Genomic DNA, 26402 nt, shown 5'->3' on the forward strand with positions numbered 1-26402 from the left:
GGTTTTGAAATATCTTTTTATTGATCTTATCACATTGACCCTGGGTAAAGTTGTCAAGGTCAGGGGAAGATTGTCTTGAATTTTAAAAATGAAACCATCATATTTTTTTATATAAATGGATTTCTCACACTATTCTGCATAAAAAATTATAAAAATAAAATAGTAAAAAAAAGTTGATAGTTTACGAGATACTTTATACTTTAGTTTGACATGATCTTACATAAAATATCTCGTAAAACATTAATTTTTCGGTGATGTTACCTCAATACTTTTATGATCACAAAATAATGAAAGGAATCAATTGGTATAAAAAAATACATAGTTGTTTGTAAAAAAAATATGTAGTTGCTAGTTTGCAAATTATTTATTTTTTCTTAAAAATAACTATGTGTTTTTAAAGATATTTTGCTGTGTAAGTTAAAATGAGACACCCCGTATATTAAGCTGTGTCGTCTATCAATAATGAATTTTCTAACAATATATATGTATATATATGTATATATGTATACATATATAGGGAAAAGTGGGGAAAACCGGGTACTTTTTTGGATTTGTCTTCCTACAAAAAATCAAAAGACAAAAAAAATGTATTGACCGTTAGTAGTGTTTAGTGAACCTTAAACTATGAGAAAATAAGACTAGTTGCCGAAAAAAAATATTTGCTTACCAAGGACAAGATTTTTCAAAGCAGTCAAAATATTGACACACACACACATACAAAGTCTGCCCTTTTTAGGGCCACTTGATAAATTTGACTGAACAACCTCTCCGCGGTGTACATCGGATAATGGGAATGCCGATGATATGTCAACTTTGAAGCTTCGTATCTTGGGAACGGCTTACGTAAGAGACATCAATAGATAGTGTTTTGAAAACGTTTCGACAAGGGCTACAAGAATATACAATAAAAAATAGGGGGTTCCATTTAAGAAAACATCGATGACCCTGACCTGACCTTCAATAGGTCACTCAAGGTCAAGTCCATATTTTCATCATCTGTCCCCCTTTAAGTCCCACAACTTTTGTCTGAAACATTTTTCCATATCTAAAGCCGTTTTCGAGATAAAGAGCCTGGGTCAGACTTTAGAGACACCCTGTATAATTAGGATTTGCAAATAATTATTACAAGAAGTCGAGATAATCTGTAGATTTGCAGAAATATAAACATTTTAAATGCGATTCTAGCATGTCAAGTTTTAATATTTTGTATAATATCTAAATTTTATGTTTTTATAAGTTTTTTAAAACTGATTCATGTAATTTAGTTTGCGTAACACCATAAATTTTCTTTTAAATTATAAAACATAGAAAATTAGAGAATAAAATGAAATAGAAAATTACAGTAAAATATACATATATAAAATAAAAAAGACTCGTAAGTCACTTAAAGTTAATTATAAAAATTGATAGTATATATATAACCAATTATAACTTATAATTGTATGTATTTATTTCATATTTGCTTTTAAATAACAATTTTTTACAGTATATATTTTTTAACAGTGTCTAATACTCTGTTTTATTTAAAATTTCTTTTAAGTTCTACTTGTACACAGACATTTTATTTGTATTTGGCATATTTTTTTACCTTTGAAAAATGAGAATATTTGCTTGAATTTCGCTACAATTGCGACACAATGTCGTGTCTGTGCAAGAAACTTAATAAGCAGGTTTTTTAAAGTACGGGGTTAACGGATCAAGGTAGTCCTGCTAGAGACGATTTATCATGCTGTGAGCTCAAACAGCGTCTTCGAATCATATTGCATGTCAATGAAAAATCGTGACATAATATATGAAAGAGAAGAATTTCTCCCCTCCCCACCTCTCTCTTTCTCTCTCTCTCTCTCTCTCTCTCTCTCTCTCTCTCTCTCTCTCTCTCTCTCTCTCTCTCTCTCTCTCTCTCTCTCTCCTTCGACTATATTACATAAATATAAGTCGTTCTTTCGAGTGGCTTTCGTTGCGCAAGCGATTCCTTCATATATACACGCCACATGAACAATGTAACAAAAAAAAACCAACTGTTTTTTCGGAAAATTGCGAAAAATTGCGAGCATTTACTTCTGACTGTATCGTACAAAAAAGAAAGAAAAATAATAAATAATAAATGTTTTTTGGAATCCCCAAATGGGAATCAATCAGATAAATATTTAAGGACAAATTCTAAAAATACACAAATCTAGTCCAATTTATTTTCAAGAAAAAATAAATTTTCGAATATTTAATCATCAAATTTATCACATTTCTATTAAAAATATAACATAGATATATTTTTAATATATATAAGCATAGATTATTTTGTACGAAATAATTTTCCAAATTTTATCAATTTACCATAATATATGAAACTGGAAATAAAACTCTCTTCTACAATTTTTAAAAGAAGAATAATTGAAAAGAAAAATGCTCTGAGTGTGTATGATGATTTATTGATATATCCAACAATATATAAATATTATTCAGAAAAAATAAAATATAATAAAACTAAATAAAATATCTTTTAGTCTTAGTATATAAAAAAGCAAAATTTCTGAAGGACAACAATTCAACACATAAGATAGCATTTCATTAGTATTATTTGTATTAGATTTGTATTACATCATCACACTATTCTCCGAACAGTGTTCAAATTATAATACATGTTATGCAGAGAAAATAAAGCGGAAAAGAAAAAAAGAGAACAAAGAAGAAATTGGCAAGGCTAAAAAAATAATATGCTTTTTTTCAATAAGATGTGGCGTTTATATATATAGGACACATTATGTACAAGGTCGACTCAAATGTATACACACACGTGATGTTCTCATAAATTATAAATGCATACGTCACACAGCGAATAATATTATGTTGGAAGATGGGGCTAAAGGTTATGTTTCTCATAAGATAACAGGTATATCGTTTTCTAAGTGTCAAGAGAAACAGCAAAAAAAAATATATAAATGAGATTGCAAATGTGACATGACATACGGATTATGTAACTGCCAATCGATCTCACATATACACAAACCAAGCACTTGACATTATATCCTACAAAAATCATAACAGATTATCATTCCTGATATAAAAATCACTTTATTTAATTGTAGATTAATCAAAGTAATAAATAATTAAAATAAGACATTTTTTAGAGATTATAGAATTTCTCTTTCATTAAACTAGAATTTTCTTATAAATATACGGACTTAATTATCTTCATGATGATTTCGTTTGCGATTTTCGCATCTTGTTTTTTATATTTGATTGAGTGGCTTGGCGTTTGCAGTTGTCGTAATCTTGATTCGCAGTCAGCGACCATAGTTGAAATTCTCGATCGAGTGGGAGAAGCCATCGCGAACGAAGGAGGGAAGGGAGAAAAGATGGTGGACTCCCCCTTCCTTCTTTCCCTTCCCTTGCTGGGACGGGGCAGTCGGTTGCAAAAGCAATTTGTATCACGAACAGAATGTTGGTTACAGAAGATTACAGCCGAGTCTCTCAAAGAGGAGACCGAAGGTTCAATGGTTTATTCGTGTTGAAAACAACTTATGAAAAATTCAGATCTGTCTATATTAATAGACGAATAACGCAAAGACTTCGTATATTCGTGCTGTTACTCAAAAAAACAAAAAAAAATAAGACTTTCACTCACGATTTCTTTATCCACGTGTGCTCATGCATGCATGTATAATTAAACGATTGTTTGTATCCTTGAAAAACATTGTAAAAAAACGATCCTGAATGTCATAAGCCGCTGATTTCTTGATTTTAATGTCACGTGTTTGAACGAAGGAAATCATATAGCAAATGTGTCTTTTCGAATCGTTCAAGTAGAAATTGCAAAAGTGTACTCACTTAAGTAAAAATTTAAATATGAAAGAGTGTTTCAAATATATAAATTTACGAGGTTTTAAATTTACGCTTTTAAATCTGATTTCAATTTATAAATGGATATATTCCTTGTTTTGTATCTCTAAATGGCGAGTTCAATAGTCATAGCCTTGCTGTTGCTATAAGTGAGTATTCTTTCGCTTCTTATGAGTATGCTTTAGCAAATCTTGCGATACCAACGTAATATATCTAATGAAATAACTATAATACAAGTTCATTGCAAAAGTTATTAGAAATTGTACTATATTACTGGCAATTAATAATAATAATAATTTAAAATTAATTAATAATTCATAATTTCAAAACAACCTTCATCTACATCTAACGTGTTGATATTTACTCCTAAAATCCTAAAATATAAGATAAGTTTGGAGTCCGATAGCTCAGTTCCTAGGCATCAGTAGAGTAACGATTTTGGCATCATTTTAAAGGGAAAGTTTTTGATTTTAAAGCTACGATATTTTTCGTCCTATCCCAATTTTTTCCATGAAAGGTCACAAAGTCGTAAAATTTCCAGAATTTTTGCATTAGCCTACTTTGATCTTCATAAAAAAGGCAATTTGATGAAGCGGAAAATCACTCTGATTACCTTGATCCCTTAAGCACAGTTTTTTTGCAACAAAATTGTGTGCAAATAGAGCAGATTAAACCGAGTAGAAAAGTCTTCATTTTATAATAATTAAAAAGGAATTAATTAAAAAAGATACCAATCATAACAGTTTGCTAAATATACGAATCTAATGTCAAACTTAATAAATTCAAAAAGTCTAAATTTTTCCATATTTGTGTAGTACATAAATATTTGCAAAAAAATCCAAACATTAAAAAAATTTTTACATTTATAATAATACTATTATTTTAATTTTATCAATTTGAGGACATCGGATTCGTATATTCAGCGACCTAAAATACTTTTGAATCTGACAATGAATAAACATAATTAATCGTTTGCGGCACAAATTTTTCATTTTAACATATTTTACTAAAATTTAGTATATAGGAGTTTTTGAGCTCGTTGAAATTTGAAGTTACATTACAAAATATAAAGATAAAAAAATTTTTTAAATTTAAATAGATTCAATATGACGGCTATAATTTTAAGAAATTTAGTTATGACTTAGACCTGACTGCACCAACGTTATTTTAGCTTTAAGCGAGATTTGACATGTGTTTATCTTTATGTTTCTTTCTAAATATTTATTTATTTAGAAAGAAAGATCAATCTTTATTGATCTGATACATATTTAAGTCTCGTTTAAAGCTAAAATAACGTTGGTGCAATCAGGCTTTAGACATACATAGCTGTGTACATAAGGATTATTGAGGCTTCTAATATAAAATCTGCAGTCAAAATTTAAAAATATATAATGGCGGATCTAATATGTTTGCTACTTTTTAATGAAAGAGTCTCTCTGTTATTATAATCCGGAATTAACAACGAAGACAAGATGAGTTTTTAGTTCTAACTAAGCGTGGTTCTTAATTTCAGGAGTTAAAAAAAATAACTACAATAATTAAAATTGTAGAATTTTTGAATTGTACTTGTAGTAGCAATTTTTTGAAATTAAAAAATTGTGACTATAGAGTTTCACGATATAGATCACCTTAAAACGCGGGAGCAATAATAAGAATAGAAACAATGTTTTCAATAAAAAATAATGGAAACTATTTATATTATTATAAATTGTGTATGAATTTTAAGAACATATAGCTGGTTTACACGAACCGCGATTGGATTTTGATGTGCGACGATTACGATATCACACTATTTCAGACGATCACGGTATTTTAATTATGTCGAAATGAGATCCGAGTTGGATCTTTGAACGATGAGTTAGCTGCAAAAATCGACACGTGCTCGCACTTCAGTTACTCGAGAGAAGAAGGAAGAGAAAGGCGGAAATCGATCGCACATCGATTGCGTTTACGCGTAATTCTTCCGGTTGGGTGCTGCATATTGCAATAGAATCCCGCACATAGAGCTACATGAATTCGGGGAGATCAGTCATTTTGATTCTATTTGATCTCAACTGTTTTATTTTTGAAAATCGAAAAAAATTCAAAATTTTCAATATTTGTACACAATATATAGGAGAAAGTATGCTAAATCGTATCCCCTAAGGTAAATATTAAAATTGTCATAAAACTATCAAAGAAATGACAAAATTTTTTCATTCATTTGAATAAAATGGTTCTCTGTCAACGATATACGTTAAACAGTAATTAAATTTATTATTGTTTCATATCGTAAATTAAAAATTAAAAAAGAGTAGTATTTGATACGATTTACAATATCGATTTGTTCAATCATACCTCCAACAATAAAATTTAAAAAATTAACAAAACTAAAGTTTTATTTTTTACAAAAATCCGCAGTCTGCAACAAAATATTATCTATAAGAATGTTATATTTATAATTATAAATTCTCTTCAAAAATTTAACAAAAATACCTTTTGCATTACACAAAAATATAAATAAGTATTATCTCAATATAATTATAAAATTTGATAAAATTTTCTTTGGTTGTCCATCTAAATATAAAGAAAAAAATTATGCCTGAATAAAAAAATAAGTTTAGTAAATAGTACGATAGGAAAAAGTTAGTGATACGTTTTATTGAACTTCCATTGCTTTGTCACATTTATGAATAAAAAAACAATCTTAAAACATTTTGTCGATTTTTCAACGTTTCCACATACAGGATTAAATAAGATGAAAAATGCTCTAATAATAAGTTTAATTGCTTATCTTTCTCAATGTGATAGCACGGAATGCCGGAATATTAAATAAGAATCACACAAAATAAATTTATGAACGTCACTCATCAACATCCGCTTGAAAAGAAAACAAATATTGCGGCATTTGAGTGAGGCTAGCTGCAGTATAACAGCGTTAGCACCTCAAAATATTTGAACTCTGTTTAAGAAATACACAGTAGAGGTACGATTTTTAACCAACGATACGATTTAGCATAGTTTCCCCTATATTAAAATAGAAAAATTTTCTAAACATAATAATGTATTAATAAAAACAACATATAATTAATTACGAATAAAAACATTTAATGTCAAGATCGTATGTAAAAGTGTATCTAGTTTTTTAAATAAAATCTATTTTTAGTAACTAAATCTATTTTAATATCTATTTCTTATAGCAAATTCTAAAAAATCACTTAATTTTGTTTAGAAAACTCTTAAGACATGTACGGCCTCAGTTTAATAGTTTAGAAGTTATTTAGCAATGAAAAATGTAAGTTTATTAATTTCCACCAATAATGATGCGCGCGCGAATTTGTGTGTGCGTGTGTGTGTGCGTGTGCTTGCATGCGTATAAATAGATGTATATAAATTCTCTTAGCATTATCTCCAGGATTAACGATGAGAACGTGACAGGTATTTAATCCCTTTGAGATGCTTGATTAGCGTGAGTCTCCTTGCTTTTCAAATGGCTGTGTATTATTAGTCTGTTTATCGTTCGTCTGTTTGCGCATGCGCGCTTGTGCGCACACACACGTGTGTTCATTTGTCCACCTGAGCATGTTAACGCGTGTGCATGTGTGTATGCATCTGATTTGAAATAAACTGCTTAAGATTTACATAATTCAAATAAATAAAATCAAATAAAAAATTGAAAAATTAAGTTAAAATATTGGATTAAAAAATAAATTTTGTAATTAAATTGTTTTTTTTAGTTGTTGCATGCATGCTGAAATTTTCAATTAAACAACATATCATTAGACGCATATCTTTTACATAACTAACATTTGTTACAAAACTACCCGCATTATCCGTATTATACAATTTCTTTTCTATTGGTAATTAATTCTCTAAATTTTCTAATTAGCATTAATACTATGTTACAAAATATAAGTTCTAAAAGAAACAAATTAATTTTAATATTAGAATTTAGAATTAAAACAAAATGCCAACTTATTCTAGAAAACAAATGAGATTGTAAACATTCTTTTTATTCTTCAAGAATAGCTTCTTATTTAAGATGGCTTCTTGTTTATACCGGAAAAGATTTCTTGAACGTGCTCATTAGCCATCGCATTTGGTAATATATGTTGAATTGAAATGAGAGATTGTAGGTATATGTTGTCAGAAGATTAAGACAACACAAAGATTCAACTCATGACGATAATGCTCGACTTTTCCTTGTTTTAAAAATGATCGCCATCAACCCTCACATAAGTTCAAAAAAAATTGAAAAAACTAACTATTCTATTTAATAAAGCAAGTAGGATTTTGACAAATTATTGTTTCCATCCCGGACGCATAACTCTCACACAGGCAATTACCGAACTTGACATACGATAAAGATTAAATTTTTGTTGTTGATTGTAGCAGAGATTGAAGATTAATTTAGATTTTTTAAATTTTATTTAGCACACTGTATTATTTAGCACAAAGTTATTTTTAATACAGAAAATTAAATCGTCACAATTATCATTACTGGGCGGCCAAAAATCCTCATTGGCCTAGACAGATAAATTTCCAAAATAGAGCCTGAATTTTCTGTGGTGGAATATTGAATAATTATCTGATAGAGCATAGAGCCTTCCTTTTTTTCGTAAAACAATAAATGTTAGAAGATATTTTCAATTTTATTCGATTATGTTACTAAATTATACATTTTATTACAAAATATTTTAATTTCTTTTTAAAGAGTTTTATTAAAAATTCTATTTTTACTCGACCAACAATCGAAATAATATGGAAAGTCGAATACGTATGATCTGCAGAAATATTTTCTACGAAGTATTGCTTTGAACTGTAAATAATTTTAAAAGATGAATTAATTTATGCGAATGTAATACTTTTAAACATTTGTTAATTAATGGGTAAGCATTTACACACACACATACACATATACAAGTTTGCGCGCACATCATTGTTAGTGGAAATTAATGGAAATATACATTTTTCATTGCTAAATAATTCTTAAACTATTGAATTTAAATTACGTCTTAGTTAGCAGCTTTCTACGTAAAATTGTGTAATTTTTAAAAATCTGCTTTATTATATACTTCTTTTTCTTTTATTTAAAAAAATAAGATAAATCTTCACATAATCTTAAAAAATGATCTTAATTAAAATTCAAGATTACTAACTCTTTTTGCCTTCTCAAAACTTTATTAAGTTCAAAATATTGTTGCCTGCCGGGCTCAGTTTTCAAAATATTCGGCTGTTTTAAATGGGACATCTTGTATATTATAATTATGTTAAAACATATATACATAAAAATACCTCTGTAAAATATACAATCGTATTATACGTTATTAAACATTTAACAATTTTAATGTTAAAATATGATAAATAAAAAATTAAATTATGTATTATGTATAGTTTTATTCCCAATTGATACACTATTCTGATATATTCTTGGATATATTATTATTATTGTAGAAAAAGTAGATTTTTATATCAAAAAATATACATTGAAGCAAATTTTTATATAATTTTATGTAATTATTGTTTGGATGCAGTAAAAATGTATAACAACAAACTTTTCCTGCATATTGTTTTTTGGACTCTTATTAACCATAATTGACACAACAAATTCCTTTTGATAACTGAAAGTCATCACATCTTACTTAATTTTATATGTGTACGTGTATGGTTGCAGTAAGCCTTCTTCCTAACACGTTACAATTATTAAAACACCTGAAAAAAAGTGTAAAAATAATACAATGTGTCTATTTTTAATATTATATAATAAATATGTTCCATATTATTAAGTGACAAAATTTATCTGTTAAAATTTAATTTAAAAAAATTTTATTTTATATTATAAATAGGGATGATAAAATGTAAAATTAACATTCTTTTAGTTAATTTTTACATTAAAACTATGTTAATTTTACACAAAATTTTTTTCAAATTACTTGAAGTTTGCATTTTTTTGTATTAAGATATCAACACAGCATTCGTGTGACCATTCAACATATCCGTATTATGTCGTGTTAAACTAACACAAAAATTTTTGTGGACCGTTTGGGACATGTGATATCTGTTACATTTAACACAAATTTTTCAACTGTGATAATTTTGATACCTCTCTATTCACATAGTTTCACGAACACTAATGTCGCGCCCCTTCCATCTCATAATAGGGTCCGTTAGGTGATAGCGCACGCATCTATACATTAGCTGCTTTCCGGAATTATTGCCAGCATGTTGTTATCCTTGTCGATGAACAACAAGGATGACAACATGCTGCTAGTGAATTCTGAAACGCAGCCATAATGTTAAAGGTCTATCTACATAAGACGCAAAACGCAAGTCGCAGATCGCAAGATTTGACGCAGCATGACTTATTTCAGGCCGCATGCTTCAATACACAGAATACACAGAAGTTAGGCATTTCATCTTTTTTGTGTTCTGTGTCGAAGCAACCTCAATCAGGACATATCTTGTCATATTTATATTTATATTCTTGTCATATTTGTCTTGAGTTTTGCGTTCTGCGACTTGCGACCCACGTTTTGCGTCTTATGTAGATAGGGCTTAATAGCTTCGCATGCGCATTTGCGTTCGCGCAAGTATACGACGATTGGACAACTTCGCGTTCTGTGGGGAGGGAATATATATTTTAATTTTTCTTTTTTAAGATTTTTCCGCGTTCCTCTCGCCCATAGCACCAAATTTAATGAGACTCTACTGTGCATAAATAATGCGCGCGCGCGTATTATATAATACAATACAATTTTAATCACAAGTTCATAAATAAAAAATTAATTGGATTGCTTTATAACCTAGGGAACAGTATGCTAAACCATTTATTAAATCGTACCTCTACTGTATTTTTTAAACAGAGTTAAAATATTTTAAGGTATTAACGCTGTTGTATCGCACCTAGCCTCACTTACAGAATGCCGTAATGTTTGTTTCCTTCTCAAGCGATCCGTTGATGAGTGACGTTCATAAATTTATTTTGTGTGATTTTCATCTAATATTCGGCACCCCATGCCTAAGCTATTACATTGAGAAAGATATAAGCAATTAAACTTATTTTTAAAGCATTTTTTCATCTTATTTAATCCTGTATATAGAAGCGTTGAAAAATCGGCAAAATATTTTAGGATTATTTTTTGTTCACAAATTTGACAAAGCAATGGAAGTTCGGTAAAACCAGTAAAACGTACCACTAACTTTTACCTATATCATACTGGTACAATTTACAAAATTTATTTTTTCATTTAGGATTAGTTTTTTTTCTTTATATTTAGATGGACATTTGAAGAAAATATTATCAAATTTTATAATTATATTGAGATAATATTTATTTATATTTTTGTGTAATACAAAAAATATTTTTGTTAAATTTTTGAAGTGAATTTTTGATTATAAATATGACATTCTTATAGATGTTTTGTTTCAGACTGAGAACTTTTGTAGAAAAGGAAACTTTATTTTTGTTACAATATTTTAATTTTATTGTTAGAGGTACGATTTAAAAACTCATGGATACAATTTAGCAAACTGATATTGTAAATCGTACCAAATACTACCTTTTTTTAAATTTTTAATTTACGATATGAAACAAAGATAAATTTTCGTTAATGTTAACGTATATTACGTTAACGTATCAATACGTTGACAAAGAACCACAATTTCAAATAAATAAAAAAATTTTGTCATTTTTTTGAGTTTTATTGTAATTTTAATATTTATCTTATAGGGGGGTTTATACTTTCCCCTATATGCAAATTGATGATTTATGTATAATTTTTATAAATTTCTCTTTTTCTAATAAAAAATATTAGAAATAAATATATTTCTCTTTCTCTAATAAAAAATATATTAATTTTAATAATTTTAATGAATACATTAAACGTATTAAAATGATTAAATTAGCTATATTCGTAAATATTGCGTTCTCTTGTAAATATTTTTCTAAAGGCTCCAATTTTGCAAGTTGAAATACCGATTTTCGAACGGCGCGTTACATCAGAGATCTAACGACCGCTATCTAACGTCGATATCATCATTGGCAACAGCAGCGCCGGCGCGTTGCTTATTTTTACAACTTCCTCTTTATATAGCGTGCCTTGCAAGTAGCGAGAGGAGCGCTGCTCGCTCTCGCGGCCGTTGTCCCCATTCAGGGAGAGGGAGATTCCACCATTCGAGATTATAGACAGGCAGGTATGTGACTCGAGAGAAAAAGGAAACGGCCGACCAGATGGAACCCGGGTAATCGTACTGTGTGTGTTAAGGTGGTATATACATGAGCGAAAGAACAACAAACGGAAAAGCGAATGCGAATTTTCGGACATTCATCTTTCGCTCTTTTTTTTGCGTTGTTCGCGTTTTGGGCTATATATTCTTATCATACTGATCTTATCACGAATTTCTTTTTATGTACTGTCTTTTTGATATAAACGGGCCCAAAGTTTCGAACGCAAATCGAACGTTCATGAAGGTTTCGTTTCGTGATAAGATTCATGTATACCCACCTTAAAACGCAATTCGCAAAGAATATAAAGGCGCACACCTGTTGCGCCGCAATGTGAGCGTATGTTGTGTGCTACATTTCTCGAAACGAGAGAAACGTCCCCGATAGAAAAACATTTATAAAATTATATGACAAAATCTGAATAAAATTTGAAATGCTGCAATTATGTATCTATATTTGAAACAATACATGTAACAATTTAGACTTTTGAGCAAATATATATAAATATTTGCACAATTTATTTCTAAATAGTATTTTAGCAAAATAATAACGTTATGGCAAATCATCTTGGTGAAATATTAGCAAAATTAAATTTGAAAAGAAATTACCTAATACTTGATAAATATATTGAGTTTTATTATTTTTAAAATATTTTATGAAATAAAATGAATAAATATATATGTCTTAAAAAGATATACAATTATTCTGAAATTATAATTTTGTTATAACATGAAATATTACACAATCATTATAATAAATACAACACAATAATTGTGCATAATTTATATCTTAAATTGAATATATCAATTTTTGGGCAAATATCATTAAATTTTATTCTGACAAAACCACTGTTATGGCGAAGCATCTTAATGCAATCATTGTGAAATTCCATCCTTTCTAATGCAATTATAGTACAATATTTGGGTCATTTTTCTATCAGAAGTCATATCATATGGTGCAACTTTTCGCACGATTTTTGATTTACGAGAGTAAACATCTGTCGTATGTAAATATATATAACTCTAAAGTTTAATTCTGCGTATTAGTGATTCATGATTTTTATGTAATTATGTAGCAAAATTTAAAACAAAAATAAACAAAATTGTAGAGATACACACACTTCCTATTTCATTGAATTTAAGTAAGAAAATTAGAGCAATTTTCATTTTGTGAAAAAATTTAATTATTTATTTGTTTATAAAAAATTCGACTAGAGTTAAAAAGGATTTATATATAAAAGATTTATACATAAAACATATAATATTATTCGTAAAATTTTAAACTCCAGCCTTACATAGAAAAGTAAATCCAAGTAAACAACGTTTAAGCTACCAGATTGTAACAAGTAGACACGAGTACAAGATTATAAGTATTAGATTTATTTATTGTTTACTGTTTTAGCATTTTTTCTTTAACGTTGCTTTAAATTACAACAAAAATTGCTAGAGAAATCCTGGAAGGTGACTCAATCGTAAAAGTATCACAACTACTTTTACGCAACATTGAATCGCACATAAAGTGGATGTAAATGACTCTGCTTTTGAAGTTTCAAATTTTATATGAACAAATTGAGAGTCAAGTTAAAATTATACAAATTCAAGAAGTCGAGATAGACTTTGAGTAGGTAAAAAAATATAATAATTCTACATGTAAAAAAGTCTACATATAATTAAATATAAATATATACTATATATAATTATGTATAAAATGTGTTCTTGTTTTATTTTCTTTTATATAATCTCTGTCCATATATACAGAAAAAAAATAAGAATAATTTAAAAATAATTAAAAGAATTTTTTCACATTTTTTTAAAAGGAAATTTGATGAAATGAAAAAATTATATAACAAAATTTATATATGATTGTCCGGAAAATTGCCCGCAATACTTCGAGAGGTGATTCGGGACCCAAAAAGAAGAAAAAAAAGTTATATAAACATAGGTCCGGAAATAAGTCGTTTTCGAGTTATAATCACTTTTATGTTTAAAAAATCGTAATTTATAGTCCGTTTGGCGTCCCTCTTTCTTAATTTTTTTTAAATTAAAAATTTTTATTTTTTAATTTTCATTTGTTATTTTTATTTAATTTTCAATTTTTACTTTTTAATTTTTAAAAAAATTTTTATTTAAAAAAGTTTTTTGCAATTTTTCGATATTTGTAAATACGATTACATTATTAAAATGTAAATTAAAAAATAAAATTTATTTCAATTATTATTATTATTATTCATTTATTATTTTTCCTGTATCTATATGGACAGAGATTATACAAGAGAAAAACACATCTAAATACATATTTTATATATAATTATGTAATATATTTATATTATTCATTTATTATTCATTATTACTCATTTATTATTTTTCCTGTACCTATGAATTTTCTTTTCCGGGTATAATAATCCACAAATCGCGAATCAGTACACACATGGTCTGGCGCTAGTTTAAGAAAGAGATGATAATAATCGAAGATTCGATTGGAAAATTGGAAAGTTCGCGGTAGAGAGAGTCGAAACAGGAAAAGAAATGAAAAGGATTGGAGAAATTAAAAAAGAAAAAATAAAGAAAGCAAATGCTCAGACGGTAATTGCACGATACGAGGCTGGAGGTAATGGACGACCTTCCGAGGGCGCGATGCTCCGCCTACGCTGGATAATTCGAGAAACAATGGCAACCAACGACATGCACCGGCATGGCATGAGTTTCGTGATGAAAGAGACCAACTTCCGCGAGAAGAAACGCAGTCACGCAGTTTTGAGCAACGCGGCTTCATAAATTTTTGCCACGTCACCGTGGTATGGTTCGCAACTTAGTGAATACGAAATTGGTAATTCATATCTGATTGCATGCAAATATAGGTTGTATAATACCCACTCTGACTCAATTCTATATTAATTATGCGCTTATTATATCATTATTGCATGTATATAATTTAGAATTCTTGCAAAAAAAAGAGATATTCTAAATAAATATTTAAACTAGTATACAAAAATCACTTTTTTAAATTAATTAATTGATTTCTAATTTATAAAATCGCACATTGTGATTACTATTATTTTCTATACGTTTCTCTTCATTTTAATTTGAATTTAATCTTACTTTTCATTTATATATTTAAAAAATTTCCCGATTTGGAGTCTCTCAAAGAAGTTAAATTTTATAAGGAGGAAACCAAATGCGACAGAAACGGTTTAATAAGAGAGAGAGAGAGAGAAAGAGAGAGAGAGAGAGAGAGAGAGAGAGAGAGAGAGAGAGGAGAGAGAGAGAAATGCTCTGTCTTCAATGAAAATCTTATGGTGATCGAAAATCTCATTAGTTTAAAAGATATATCATATCTTCAAATTTGTTAGATTAAATAAGACAAAAAATATGAAAAAAAGCTTTAAATATAAATTTATAATATTTAAATTATAATAATATAAAAATATAATAACATTTAACTTTTTTATTTCTAACGTATAACATAATATTTATTCCCTTATTTTTATGTATGTATATACGTGTATGCATATATATATGCACATTTTTTAATTAATATTTAATAAACAACTAATAAATTTTAAAAAATCACACCTCAAAAAAAATTATATAACTTTTGATACAATTTTTGTTATAAAGTCCGTAAAAAAATATTGTAATATTTCCTAATGTTAAATATTACTAAAAATTATTAAAATTCTATCAAGTAAAAAAAAGTGCAAAAAGTTTAAATATTCTTGGCAAATATGATTAAAAAAATGAGAATCTTGAAGACAAAATTTCTAATAAATTAAAGTCAAACAAATTTGAGTCAAAATGTAAATTATTTTTAAACAAATAAACTTATCATCATCTAAAAAAACTCATTACTTGTAAACTATATTTAATATAACTTTTCATAATTAAACTATATATACTAAATATATACATATATAATATATTTTTATTATTTTGTTTGAACGTAAAATATTTTCCATTTATATCCTTGTTTTCATTATAAGTGTAATGTACACTTATATTTTAATTACATTGAGCAATTGTAATACATAGAGTAAAGAATTAAAATGCAAAGTAAAAAATTATTATCAATCTTATTAAGTTTTAATTTATTTGATTATATTAAAATTCGCTTTATTTTTAAATTGAATAATAATTATGTTTTTAATCGCCTAGAATATCATATTTATGTCCCAAAAAATTGTATACATAACGCGCATAATTTGTGCAATTTTAATCTCTTTTTATCACTTTTAATTATATTTTTCGGAAAAAGAAAAGCTCTTTGAATTTTTATAGTTGTAACTTTTTTGCTGTCACCCGGCACATAACTTTAATGTAAAATTGACAAATTCAAAGTTTATACCTATATAAAGTTTAGCATACATATATGTAAATTTTAACAAAAATCCAAATATTTTTGAATTTTGACATTAATTTTTTGATATTAATTTTGCTATTTTAACATTTGTCAATTTTCATATCAGATTCATATTTAGTTAGCCTAAAAACCCTTAAGTTTGAACAAACGTAATTAAAACTATTTGATAGAGCTTTAGTAAATTTAATTCGCAACTTTCACGCAGTAGGTACATATATTTAACCATCACAATATATTTTATTAACTATAATCGACAACAAATTCCTTTTGAGAGCTAAAAATCTTGACAACATGCTTAATTTTAATTGCAATAAAATTTCAAAAAATATACATTAAAATACAACTCTTTCTTACATAATTTTAACTGCAAATTTTTCAAACTTGTGATGTGACGGAGCAATTTAGAATCCGGATTCGTATTCAGCGTCATAAGATAAACTACGAGAAATGACTCTCTTGTCTGGTTTTTTTTTTTTTTTTTTTTTTTTTATTGAACTACGCAATCAAGACAGACACACATATGATTTGTCTGTTGATCGTAGCTTTTTCAACGCGTCGACATGTTGGATGAGGCCGAAGTACAAAGTTTTGAAATCTCGTTAATCATGATGCTCAATCGACACGACTGTGCATGCGCGTTCATCATGAGTGTAAATCCCAATTTTTTCGCGATATAAGAACGATATATTTTACCGACTTTGACTCTATCATTGTATTTTTTTTCATCGTTTCTTTCGAAGTGTTGTATATCGAAGGTAACATTAACAGATAGGAAAACATGCAGAAAAATTTTTAGCATTATTTAAATTTTAAAATGTAATGTATAATACATTGTGTCATTATTTTAAATTTAAATTTTAAAGTTATTAATTCTAAATTTAATTATTGTAATCTTTGTAGCAATCTTTATAAAATTTTATAAATAAAATGCATCACACACAAACATGCATAAAATATGCAACATAACTTATAATTATAAAATTCTATTTTAGCAAAAAGATGTATGTTTTGCAGAATCATCTTAACACAATTATTACAAACGTGTCCTATCTATCTTATTTATACGATAATGTAGAGCAACAAAATTGAAGTTTAAACCGATGGTTAATCGATTAAATGGACTCTGTTGTAAGCGATTTTTCCTGCTTTTTTCAAATTATAATTTTCCTTATAATATGAACGAACACACATACAGAGAGAAAGAGAGAAAGAAAATTTACGTAACTAAAAATTTACATAATTTTAATTTACATAACTAAACTCCATATGACGTCGCAAAGGTCTCAAGTCCAGAATAGTTAGACTTATGATAGATTTGTTATTATGGTTTCAGACAATTAATAATTGTAAATACGTAAAAATCAGTATATCTAAACATCTATATTTTTGAATTATTCGCATTAATGATATTTTCTATATTTCGTCCATTTGATATTTGTTTCTTTCAAAAAATTCGAATATATACGAGGGCAGTTCGATAAGTCAGTGACTTTTACAAGATATGGCACTCAAATCGCAATCTAATTTTATTTCTGATATTTACCATCTTATTTAAGTATACACACCAAGTTTCAAGTAGATCTGTCAAATAGAAATTTTTTGACAGCGTTCTAAAGCGGATAAGTTTGTGTTTTTTGCTAAAATGGAAAAAAGTGAATTTCGTGTGCTAATAAAACATTACTTTTTGCGTGGAAAAACCATTAAGGAAACTGAAGAAAAGCTAAAAAAGTATTATGGGGACTCTGCTCCGTCGCATGGAATGGTTCACAAGTGGTTCACTGAATTTCGTTGTGGTCGTACAAGCACGAATGATGCTGAGGGCCCGGGACGTCCGAATGAGGTCACAACTGAAGAAACAGTCAATAAAATCCATGATATTGTATTGGACGACCGTCGAGTGAAGATACGCGAGATAGCCAAGATGGTAAACATCTCAAACGAACGTGTTTTTAATATCTTGCATAAACATTTGGGCATGAAGAAGCTGTCGGCCAGATGGGTGCCGCGCTTGCTCACAATCGACCAAAAACCACAACGAAATTCAGTGAACCACTTGTGAACCATTCCATGCGACGGAGCAGAGTCCCCATAATACTTTTTTAGCTTTTCTTCAGTTTCCTTAATGGTTTTTCCACGCAAAAAGTAATGTTTTATTAGCACACGAAATTCACTTTTTTCCATTTTAGCAAAAAACACAAACTTATCCGCTTTAGAACGCTGTCAAAAAATTTCTATTTGACAGATCTACTTGAAACTTGGTGTGTATACTTAAATAAGATGGTAAATATCAGAAATAAAATTAGATTGCGATTTGAGTGCCATATCTTGTAAAAGTCACTGACTTATCGAACTGCCCTCGTATATACTTGTCTATTATTTGAAATAGAAAATGCAAGAGAGAGCATAAACTAAAAATGAACACACCTTCATTACAGACACCGTTATCATTTTATCATTTTGTATATCATTAGTGACGCATATACATAATTGATGAATTTGAACATAATAATGGAATTTTAATATCTCGTCTATAGTTTATGTTTTCAATGCGGCAGAATTTTCGATCGTTGCAATACAGGGAGATGACGTAGCGAAAAGATAAATCCCGAGTCGCGAGTCAACTCATCCGTGGCGAATCACTTCCGCTTCGCGCCTCGGACAATCCTTTCTCTCTTTCCCTCTCTCTTTTTACCTCCATCTATCTATCTCTTGCTCCATGTTACCTTATTCTGCTGCTCGTTGATGAGCACGTAAACGAGTAGCGTGATCTCCTCCTCGTCGGAGCCGAGCGCATTTCCCTGAAGACCGGCGGTTGCCACGTAAAGGGCAACCAGGATATTCGGCGAGCCTCCTCCTTCTCCTCCGCTATCTGATCCCGTTTTCGTCCCCGTCATTGTTTCCCGTGGGAGCCGCACACCTGGCAGCTCCGAAGTGCTGGCTCGTTGATTCTGGGGCCCCCCTCTCCCTCCTCTTCCTGCTATTACGGCTTTCCGTGCACACACTCGCACGACGTCTCGAGAGATATCGAGACGTCCCTATCACTGATTATTCACTGATTATCCACTACGCGCGACAACATCGTTTTTTCTCTCGCGGAACGAAACGGAACGCGGTGATTTTTGAGGTTATGGCAACGATGACGATTTGAACCGAGGGCACGCACACCTGTAGTAACCTGGAGGAAAAATCCAAGTTCGCGCGAAAGAGCAGGTATTTCTGATCTTCAAGAGATATTTATATTTTAGTTCTCTCTTTCTGTTTTTTTTCTTTTTTTTCGTGGCCGCTCGCTCGAATGGAGCGCCGTCGAAAGTCCGTAAAGTTCTATGCAACAACTAACCGTATGTCCCCCCGGTGAGAGCGTAACAAGGCAAACACGTCGTCGTCGTTGCCTCACCTGGCGACTGCGCAGTCCCTCTCTCTCGTTGGCTGAAACCTTTACTCGCTCGGCGTCTTGATGATAGAGTGGGGCGTAAAAAGGGGGGAGGGCAGGAGAGAGAGGAATGAGAAATATCTACGTACGCTACAGGAAGGTTCTTGTCGCGAGCGGAAAAAAAATAGAAAAAATAAATTAATATCTAAAATGTGCTGGAATTTATACATACGTAAATAACGTGAGAATACTCAACATTCAATGAAGAGAAAGAAGGAGGAAGGATGAAAGAGAGAGAAAGAGAAGAGAAAACACCTGTTGCGCTATGAACGGTTCTCTTTCTCTCCTTCTCCCCTGCTTTTCCCTTTCTCTCTCTCTCTCTCTCTCTCTCTCTCTCTCTCTCTCTCTCTCTTTTACTTTTCGAGCGCAATTGAGAATTAACATTTTATCAAGAAAGATATCCTTGGACATTCTCTAAAAAATTTATACAACTTAATTATAAAATACCTTTCAGATATGCTGCTATTGATTTATGATTATAAAATAAAATTCTATTTTACATTAAAAAATGTTGATGCTATAAATTGTTTCAAAAGTAATTTTTTCGTTCTTTTTAAACAGTTCAATTCTTTCTTTGTTTTTTGTTAATTACTCAAATATACATATATTATATGTATATGTTATATTTAGTATATTGTAATTGCTTTAATTACTTTAATAATTACTTACACTTACTATATACGCTCTTTTTGCATATTTTTACTTTACATGTTTTTACATAGGTAATATATTTTGATACTTTTTAATTGTAATTTTTTTATATTTCTTTTTTTATAATTTGAATCATAATTAATTCAGAGCCTGAAAGAAACAAATAATAAGAAAAAAAAATATATATTTCATGGACATATATTTTTTTATATCAATATCATATATTTGTTCTATTTATCATTATTTGATCTATATCTCGTAAATAAAATAAAATAATTAAATATTTAGTGATTTCTAATATCTAGGGATTTTTAATTTGTATTAATAATAAGCTTATAAATATTAAACATTTAAAAATTAAATTATGAAAGAGGAAGGGAAAAAAATTGTATCTACTGCGCATGAGTTCTTTTTGAACAAGTCATTTAATAAAAGAATTTAAATTCGCATTGATAATGAAGTTAAATTTGACGGGTTAAGATGTAATAAATATTCAAGAATTTAATTTACCACATAGATAAAAAAGAAAGAAATATATGTAAAGTCGGATACACGTTATACACGTAACGTCACGTACTACGTCACACAACGTATAATGTGTGTCTAATTTAAAATATATATATTCGAAGAGTGGAATGGATAGATTATTCATATCGATTTAAGCACTTTAAATATTTTTTCCGATAAGCTTTGAACTGGTGAAATATTATTATAGATATATCGTTCGGAAAAATGTTGAAATTGGAATTGGGTCACCTGAAAAGAAATGAGAAAGCGGAGTCGAATATTTGCTTGTCTAATGAGCAGAATAAGAGAAAATGAAGGAAATCAAGTAATTCGACATATTGAATAAAAGAGAAAGAAGAAATGAAGAAGAAAAATTATGTTATAAGAAATCGCCAAATGAAAGAAGAAAAATCAAGAATTCGAAAACGAAAAAAAAAGTGCGAAATATTTCATTGATTTGGAACGATTTGCTTTTTCAAAAACGAAGTGCGGCTAATTTTTTTTATTTTCTGCTATACTAGACAGAGAAAGAAATAAATTATTGATCAATCAAAAATCTGATAGAAAGAGAAAAAAGTGGCCAAGCTATTTATCTTTTTCTTTTCTTTTCGTATCTAGTTTTTAATACACTGAACATTCTAGTATAGTACAGAGTTCACTCTATTTCTATATGCAATCATTTTCTTGTCAATAATTAAGTGCGATCACATATACATAAAATACATGTCGATGTATTCAATACCGGCTTATATTACTGGCTTATGTATATTTCATATAATCGCGAACGCGGTCTTGATACTTAGGTAAACGATTCCTTTCACATTTATTTTTGATAGATAGATATAGATTCTTTATTTGTTCCTTTAAAAGTTACAACGGATCATCCGTTTCCAAATACAAAAAAAAACAAAGAAAAAATATATGTATATACAAAAAACATGCATCTTATCGTATAATTCTATCTCTTAACAAATAAATTTAAAATTACTATACACATAACTCAACATACATAACATCTATTCCTTATAGACTATTTTAAATCTAACTTATCTAAAATCTTAATTATTTGTTTTTGTTTTTCTTTCTTCTTTTAAACGAGATATTCATTGTAAGAGGTGCCGCGAAGAAATGAATTACATAATATAGATTACCAACGGAATCAACAAGGCGACAGAGCACTTTCACTTTCGAGATACATTAAATATTGACAAAAATATTAGGATTGATATATATAATTAAAGATTTATATAATATATATGCAAAAACAAATCAGAAGGATCAAAGGTATGAATTGAAAGTCAACAAAAAGGTATATGAATCGAACTGCAGGCATTTCAAAATTCTCTTCAGAATTATTAATAAATTATAAGTTTATTAATAATACTTTATAATTAATACAAATTTCTAACATACCGTTCAGTCTATTGCATTATATAAAGTATTCAGATTTTTTATAATTATTGTTTGGCTCGCATGTATCATTATTTCATCTCCTCATCTCTTTTCTCCCCCCTCTCCCAATTTCTCTGATTTATGATAAAATATTCTATATATTAAACATCGACATAACTTTTATTTTATATTCCAGTTTCCACATACACACCATACACACACACACACACACACACACACACACACACACACACACACACATCATGGTGGCATTTCACGATAAACGTGTGATTATGCAGCTACGTCATCGAATTTATGCGACTTCCTGCGAATATGCATCTGGAAACCCTCGACCTTAATTTTAATGACAAATTTTTCAGTGACATCGCGTTTGCTGCGTGAAATAGAAATTTATATTGGTTAAATGTGGAGTCTATTACAAATTAGATTATTGAGGATATAATTTTCAATTATTTTATTTTTTAGTTTATTTAGTTTATTTATAAACTCTAAAAAATTTAAGTTTATAATAATCTCTATAATAATTTATAACAATCTAATTTGTAATAGACTCTCTCTCTCTCTCTCTCTCTCTCTCTCTCTCTCTCTCTCTCTCTCTCTCTCTCTCTCTCTCTCTCTCTCTCTCTCTCTCTCTCTCTCTATACATTTAACTAATATAAAATATCTTATTTATCAAAGTCAACACAAATTTTTTTTAAAGGCTTAAAGTTTTATTTAAAGGCTTAAATAATATATTTAATTTGTGATTGTAGTAAAAAGCTTCTCCAACACGTACCGTAGCTATAATATGACAAAATATATTAAAATAGCCTTTGCTTGCAACTTTAACTTGCAAATTTGTTTCAAAACTGACGTGATGGAGCAATTTAGAAATCGAAATCATATTTAGCATAAAAAATTATATATACATAAAAAAAAAGATCTTCTTTGAATTGCACAATTGTAGTGATTTTTGCACAGAGCAACGAAAGACTGATGTGAGTTTTATTGGATGCAATTATACAATTAATTTTGCTAAATCATATAATGTCACGATACAATTTTCTATATTATTCCACGTGTATTCTCGAAGAGAAAATGTCATAAAAATGGCTGTAATAAATTTACATTTTTTTATATATATCAATCGTCAACAATGACACAGTCAGATTATACGAATTCATGCATATTTATGCTCGCGTGATGATGCGTATTCGCTTAAAATATTTCATTCCTGTATAATAATGATCACTGTCGTCACGAAACACACTGTTTATAATTTAAAACAAGTTTAGAACGATCGCGCAAAGAGTAAAATAAGACGAAACAAATTATTCGTAATATAATTTATCCAATTTTACGTTCATAAATCTAAATGTACAGCATATGATATTTGTATATACGTGTATATTAATATTTATACTAAAAAAAAAAAAAAAAAAAAATAGAAATATGACGAGCAACACAGTTGAAAAATTGGTGTTTTTTTTATTAAAAAAGGTCCCCGTTAAAATTTTTCTGTTAAATATTTATATCAATATGTTGAATTAACACATTCATGTATTAATTCAACATATTGCTGTTGTGATAATTGAACTCAAATGTTAAATTATTAAAATAACTGAAAAAGAGCGTAAAAATAACATAATGTGCATCTATTTTTAATTAAATAATAAATTTAATTAAATAAATCTATTTTAAATTAAATAATAAATTTAAAATAATGTTCCGCATTATATTATAGTGACAAGATTTATCTTTTAAAATTTACAGAAAAAAAGTGTTGATGTTATTCTATAATATAAGTAGGGCTGATAAAATGTAAAATTAACATTTTTTTTAGTATAATTTTTACATTGAAAAACTATGTTATTTCAAATTACTTGAAGTTTGCATTTTTTTCGTGTTAAAATATTAACACAGTATTCGTGTCACTATTTGACATCCGTATTACGTTAAATTAACAAAAAAATGTCTGTGAACTGTTCTGGGACATGTGGTATCTGTTAAATTTAACACAAATTTTTCAATTGTGCAGGAATGACACTATTCCATCACCTTATCTCCAAATTTCTCTCCAATACAGCTAATTATTAGGTGAGAAGAGACATGAGAGAGCACACGGGATATACTTGCTAGAATAGAAAAAGCAAGAAAAACGCTGGAACGACTGACGACGGAATAGGAATATTCTGAGAAGTAGAGTGTTTAGTTCTTAGGCAAGATCAACGATGTCGTGTCGACCGCGTGAGATTGGCCAGACACCTGTTGCACGTCGGCCGTGATTGGTCAAAGTCGGCGGCGCGTAACAGTCGTAAGTCGTAAGGGAAGTCAAGTGCATGCCGTCGAACGGTGGCAGTGGTCTGGACAACGGACCAGCAAGAAAAAAATTCTCTCTTTCACGAGAGATACTTCGACTATACCAAAATTAAATCAATCATTAAATCATTCTAGAGGAAAGTCTATGCTAAATCGTATCTCCTAAGGTAAATATTAAAATTGCAATAAAACTATCAAAGAAATGATAACTTTTTTTATTTATTTGAAATTATGGTTCTTTGTTAACAACATATACATGTACACTAAACATTAACGAAAATTTATCTTTGTTTCATAACGTAAATTAAAAATTAAAAAAAAGTAGTATTTGGTACCATTTACAATATCAGTTTGCTAAATTGTATCCATGAGTTTTTAAATCATATCTCTAACAATAAAATTAAAATATAACAAAAATCAAGTTTCATTTTCTACAAAGTTCTGCAACAAAACATATTTATAAAAATGTCATATTTATAATATCATAAATTCTCTTCAAAAATTTAACAAAACTACTTTTTGTATCACACAAAAATATAAATAAGTATTATCTCAATATAATTATAAAATTTGTAATATTTTTTTCAGTTGTCCATCTAAATATAAAGAAAAACTAATGCCTAAGTAAAAAAATAAATTTAGTAAATTGTACTAGTACGATATATAGGAAGAAGTTAGTGGTACGTTTTACCGAACTTCCATTGTTTTGTCAAATTTATGAATAAAAAAATAATCTTAAAACATTTTGCCAATTTTTCAACGTTTCCATACAGGAAATAGCAAACTGATATCACTAAACATAAAAATGACGTCATCGACGTCAAAATGACGTACGTTTGCTACCTGGGTTGCTTATCTTTCTCAATGTGATAACTTAAGCACGGGATGCCGAATATTAGATGAAAATCACACAAATAAATTTATGAACGTCACTCATCAACGGATCACTTGAGAAGGAAACAAACATTGCGGCATTCGAGTGAGGTTAGCTGCGATACAACAGCGTTAACACGTTAAAATGTTTTATTCTTTGAAAATTGTAAACATATCCGAAAATAATTCCTGCGTCTATTCGCGATATCATGTGCTTTTTTTATACGCTTTGCATAGCGTCATTGTTCAATCACTAATCAATTTGGAAATAGATAGTTAAGAGATTAAAACAATTATGAAAATAGTAGTGAGATGAAGTAGAAATTATTAAAAATTCTCTGTTGCTTTATAAAAGGGGAAGCTTTGATTTCGTGAAAATTTTTTTTCAGATTTTTATGCCAATGTGTTCAAAATGTTTCAAAACGAAAAATTAAATTTTTTTTTGTAAATGTCCGTATTTATGTATGTATATGTATACCTATTTTCCAAAAAATCAAACATTTATAATTTAAGAATTGTTTGAGCTACTGCGCTTCAATTTGGGATACAAGTATAAAGTAGTACAACACTTTAATTTACTGTCATTTTTATAAAAATTTATACAGTGTTTTAGATTTTAATACAATTTTAATTTTTCAGAAAATGATTGCTCTAAATTTTGATATCGGGGTAAATTTTTTTTATATGAATAGAGAATATATCATTAAAGGATGGCTGGAATTGAATTTGACGAGGTGAAAGAAAAGTTTTTTTAATGAAATTTTATGAAAATTTTTTCAGACATATCTGTGAGTGCTCTAACTTCCGTAATTTTGAGATAATATTTAGAATAAA

General features: G+C 28.7%; 1 protein-coding gene and 1 long non-coding RNA gene across 3 annotated transcripts in view; one reads left to right on the forward strand and one right to left on the reverse strand.

Annotated features, from left to right (window-relative positions):
* LOC145940699 (RNA-binding protein fusilli-like) overlaps positions 1 to 19790 on the reverse strand; it is a 65904-nt gene extending 46114 nt beyond the window's left edge. For both annotated transcript variants that reach the window (XM_083046141.1, XM_083046139.1), the window contains exon 1: positions 19120 to 19790. In XM_083046141.1, the coding sequence (XP_082902267.1) occupies positions 19120 to 19290 (171 nt within the window). In that variant the 5' untranslated portion in view covers positions 19291 to 19790. The remainder of the gene's footprint in view (positions 1 to 19119) is intronic.
* A 4402-nt stretch (positions 19791 to 24192) lies between these two features.
* Positions 24193 to 26017, forward strand: LOC145940892 (uncharacterized). The gene is made up of 3 exons (XR_014426085.1): positions 24193 to 24862; positions 25284 to 25375; positions 25469 to 26017. It is a non-coding gene; the product is annotated as an uncharacterized LOC145940892 (long non-coding RNA).
* The last annotated feature ends 385 nt before the right edge of the window (positions 26018 to 26402 follow it).

Source organism: Prenolepis imparis, unplaced genomic scaffold (genome assembly GCF_030444845.1).
Source record: "Prenolepis imparis isolate NDT839.2.m4 unplaced genomic scaffold, iyPreImpa1.0 SCAF_9, whole genome shotgun sequence".
Lineage (NCBI taxonomy): Eukaryota > Metazoa > Arthropoda > Insecta > Hymenoptera > Formicidae > Prenolepis > Prenolepis imparis.